A 4,212-nucleotide genomic window follows, 5' to 3' on the forward strand; every position below is an offset into this window, starting at 1 on the left:
AAAAAAAAAATCAATATACTTTTCATGCATTTTGTAAATCACTCTTATTTATTAGGGTTGGAGATGGTTTTGATCTTCCATACTTCAAAAAAATAAATAAATGAATCAGTTGATATGAGTGCATAAATTAGGACTAACCATGATTTTACAATGTAAGATGTAAATTATTAAATAAACTAAAACAAATACTTTGTGTGGCTAGGTCATTGTACCCACCAACTCCAGAAATGATTAAGCGCTGTAGCTTCAGCAGAGTGGGTGTGCGTCTTCAAGGAGGCGCACACACGTTTTCTTAAAAACAAGAATAAATCACGCTAAACAGACTGTGAGAATAAATGACAGTAAGTATTAGCTGTCTCTCCACTGAGCTTCTCTTCAGTTGGATGGGCTCATACTCCACCCATCTGAAGTGCACTCCTAATTCTGCTCTGGAGCCTAGATGAGGTAACAGTGTAGCAGCAAATGAACCAGCACTCAACCAGCTGCAGATTCTGGTTGGACTTCCCCTCCAGCTCTCAATAAAAAATCCAGAGCAGATCAAAGAGTATCATTACTAGCTGAAGTCCAAGACAAGACAGTTATACTGCCCTTCACATACCTTGCAACTCAAAAGTCCCTCCCTAATTAGCGTGTTCCAGAAAGAGCGAGAAAGAACAACAACTTAAAACAAAAAACAAACAAACAAACAAACAAACAAACAAACAAACCAGGATTTGTTTGGCTTCTTAGCAACGTAAAGCTATTCAGGAATCAATAGCAATAGAGCAAAAGTCTTGCTCTTTTCTACCTTAAAACACCACTGCACAATCATGTTAGAGCCTGGTCTGTGCTTAGCTTTACTTAGTAAGTCACAAATACATAACAGTGGCAGTACAAATGAAAAGTTTCATGATTTTCCTGCTATTTACATTTAGTGCCACCATGTTTGTTAACTCCAGGTTACTACTCTGACTTCGCAAGTGGCAAAAGCAAATCAAAGGGGGAGTTTGAGATTCAAATTTTGACTGGGAACTCAGAAATTCAGGCTTATTCAGGAGCACATCATTAGTCTATCAAACTGGGGGATGGGTATCACAACAGTAGCCTGATGAACCTCTCAGGAGATGGTAGAAGACAGGAAGGGCTGGTACTAGCGTGTTTGCTGTGACTGAACTTTCAGAATAAGAGTACGGGCATTACCCAACAGCATCATTAATTGGTGGATGGCAGTATGCCAGGGAAGCCCACTCAAATGTGTGTCGAAAATATAAACAGCTGAATTCAAAGTCATTTAAGAGCATTTGAGCTGTGGGCAATCTCTGAGGAAGAGATGTAAATATCAAATAATATTTCTGTTTGAAATGCCCATCCTTAACGCTACTATTAACAAAATCCAAATTTGCTCTTTATGTTGAGTATTTCTTTTTTTCTTTTTTTTTTTTAAATGGCATCTATAACAACAAATGTCTCAAAACTGAACCCATTTAAAAAAATGTAATCACGTATGAAATGACTTTCTTGTTCGTTTAAGGCACAATTTATATGGAATCAAAGAGTCTTACCTGTAGAGGCGATAATAGCAAAGACCTCCTGGAGTGAGGGCAGCAGCGTGGCTGGGTCAGCCTTCCAGATGTTCTGTAGCAGCGCGCTAACTTTCGTCACCTGACCAACATACTCTCTCAGTTCCTGCTCTTGGCTAGAAAAGCAGTGGAAGGAACTGATGGTCCTCACCAGCTGCTGGCAGAACAGAATACCCGACTTATCTCTTGGGATGCACTGCACAAAGTCTGACAGCAAAGTGCTCAGGCGGGCACAGAAAGCGGGATCAGGTCGTTCACACACCATCCTTAAAACCTCCACCTGGATCACACTAAAAATCTCCAGCACCGATGGGCAGCTGATGAGCAACCGCAGGCAGCAGTGAATGTATTCTACTATGGCGGGGTCTTTGCGGTCCAGCTGGCCGTAGCCCTGCTGGAGCAGACTGAGGACGAAGTCTTTGCTGAAGAAACGCTCAAACTCTGGGCGGTGGTAGCGTGCATAGGCTTCAAGAACCTGGGAGCCAATTTGCTTCTGGAAGGCATCTTCACCGAGCAAGATGAGGCGGGTGGTGAGTGTGAATAGTGCCTGACACTGATCCTCTGTCACTTCTCTCTCAGCTGCTTCCACTACCTTCTTCACAATGGCCTTCTTCACTGGAACAGAGTGATTGGAGCTCACCAGGCCCTCCAAAATCTTGTCCATGATGTCGATCTGTAGAGGAAAATTGAAAAAGTAATTAGGTGAACCATAAAAAAAAAAAGAGTCAGAAAACATCTGCAGTCACACTAAATGGTGCACTGAACATTTGTTCTGTCAGTTTTTGTTTGTGATCACACACGTCACAGAAAACATTTTGTCTTATGACTATAAAGCAAAGGTGTAAACAGTAAAATTATTAGATTAGAAATCACAATATCAGCGACACCGCTCATGTTGAGCAGTTTGGGAGACAAAATTAGAAATGCAAGGTTACAATTGGCCAGGCACAGACTCCAATGGGGCCCCCTGGATAGCTCTGGGAAGTGGGATTGAAGGCGTGCATTTTGGACATTTAACTGTATTTTTACAGGTTTTACAACTTTACACCAAAAATAATTAAGTAATACTGTAGTTAACAATTAAATGACAGAACGGTTGCTTTTTCGCGATCTACATGACATCCCGTGACTTTTTCCGTAATTTTACAAATTTCTTAAAATTTACGCCCAAAGAGCGGCGCTGACAGATTTCTTTCATTTACTACCGTAGCATTTCTTTATCGTGTAGTAAAAACGAAAGACACTTATTTTAAGATATCGATGTAGATATCGATATAGCTGTTAAGATACCTCTCGGATTAAAAGGTGTAGTTGAACTTATTTACCTTAACGGGAAGGGGGGCATTTAAGGTGGTTTCAGTGGATCTGTCACTAAATATAACGCACGACTTTGCTATACATTTTTTTTTCAAGTTCAGCGTAATAAAACAAATTTAATGTAGTGTCCATCTGCCTTGAAGACTGCACATTACATTACTATGTGCTATTTCACACGTGTTTTGCCTATGATCTATGACTCCTGCCGCTCTGTGTTGCTGCTGCTGTGGGGGATACACACAAATAGCCGACTAGCTTGCTAAAGCTAGTTGTAAAGTTAGCAGATATTTCTATATGTCTAGAAACTAAAGTACGGCTAGAATGAGCGTTAAAACTAAACCTGAGAAACAGTGCTGACCTCTCCATAGCGGCAGTTTTACTAACAAACTGCCCCCAACAAAAATAAAATTAAAAGAATTTTTTAAAAAATTAGAAGAAGAAGAAAGAAACAGCCGAAGAGGCCTGCCGTTAGCCTACAAACTGACTTAGCATAAATGCCATCATGTAACTCAAATAATCCAACATGTGTGCTTACCCAAATAAAGCATGTCAACAGCGTCCGACCAGAGTAGCTTCTGCCGTCGGTCAGAGCTAAATGTCTTCAGAGAGATAAAACAGTTTTATGTGTATTTATTTTGGTTCATTTCCTCGCTCGGAAACAGCTGATTAACCGTACAGCGACGTCATTCCTATGGACAGAGACGGTGGTAGGACCCTTGGGGTGAAGCTATTTTTCTCTTAACTTTGCCTGTTCCGCTTTTGTTACATTTGTGTAACGGTCAGTCGTGTGGGTTTCCACGGATGGCGCTGCTGGCCGTTTGACACGCTTCCAGTTAAACGAAGCTGCGTTTCCGCGAGCATTTTCGAGAACCTTTATCCTTTTATTGTACACTTCGTGTGTTGCGTTCAACCACTACTCGTTAATCTGCCCTTTTTGGGATAACGCTACGATTAAAACAAAATCATGAAAAGATGGAAACCTCCCAGCTTCCACCTAACATCCAGATTGATCTGCATCTTGGAATTGTGATTATCAAAGACTTTATTTTCAAATTTTTGCATCTATCTGCACTTTCACACTGAATTAAGGAGATGTTGTTTGTTATACGAATGGAAGAGTTAGGCATGTGTAATTTAACAAGAGATAGGGGCATTTTCTTCTCGGCCCAGTAGGATATGTAATCTTGTTTGTACATCTTTTTTTTTTTTTTTAGCGTTTTTTAATACTACTACTACTACCAATAATAATAATAATAGATTAAATGCCTTTCCGATAAGGGTATTAACAGTTTGTTCTCCACCTCAGCTTCAATGTGTCCAGTTTACTGACAGTCCC

At 40.4% G+C, this 4,212-nt stretch overlaps 1 protein-coding gene across 1 annotated transcript in view; it reads right to left on the reverse strand.

Annotated features, from left to right (window-relative positions):
- usp38 (ubiquitin specific peptidase 38) overlaps positions 1–3,770 on the reverse strand; it is a 9,836-nt gene extending 6,066 nt beyond the window's left edge. The window contains exons 1-2 of the mRNA XM_005726932.2: positions 3,412–3,770; positions 1,542–2,232 (exon numbers count right to left, since the gene is read on the reverse strand). Coding sequence (XP_005726989.1) covers positions 1,542–2,223 — 682 coding nt within the window. The 5' untranslated portion in view covers positions 2,224–2,232; positions 3,412–3,770. The remainder of the gene's footprint in view (positions 1–1,541; positions 2,233–3,411) is intronic.
- Between the last annotated feature and the right edge of the window lie 442 nt (positions 3,771–4,212).

This window comes from Pundamilia nyererei, unplaced genomic scaffold (genome assembly GCF_000239375.1).
Source record: "Pundamilia nyererei isolate P.nyererei 1_Seehausen unplaced genomic scaffold, PunNye1.0 scaffold00022, whole genome shotgun sequence".
NCBI classification, from domain to species: Eukaryota; Metazoa; Chordata; class Actinopteri; order Cichliformes; family Cichlidae; genus Pundamilia; species Pundamilia nyererei.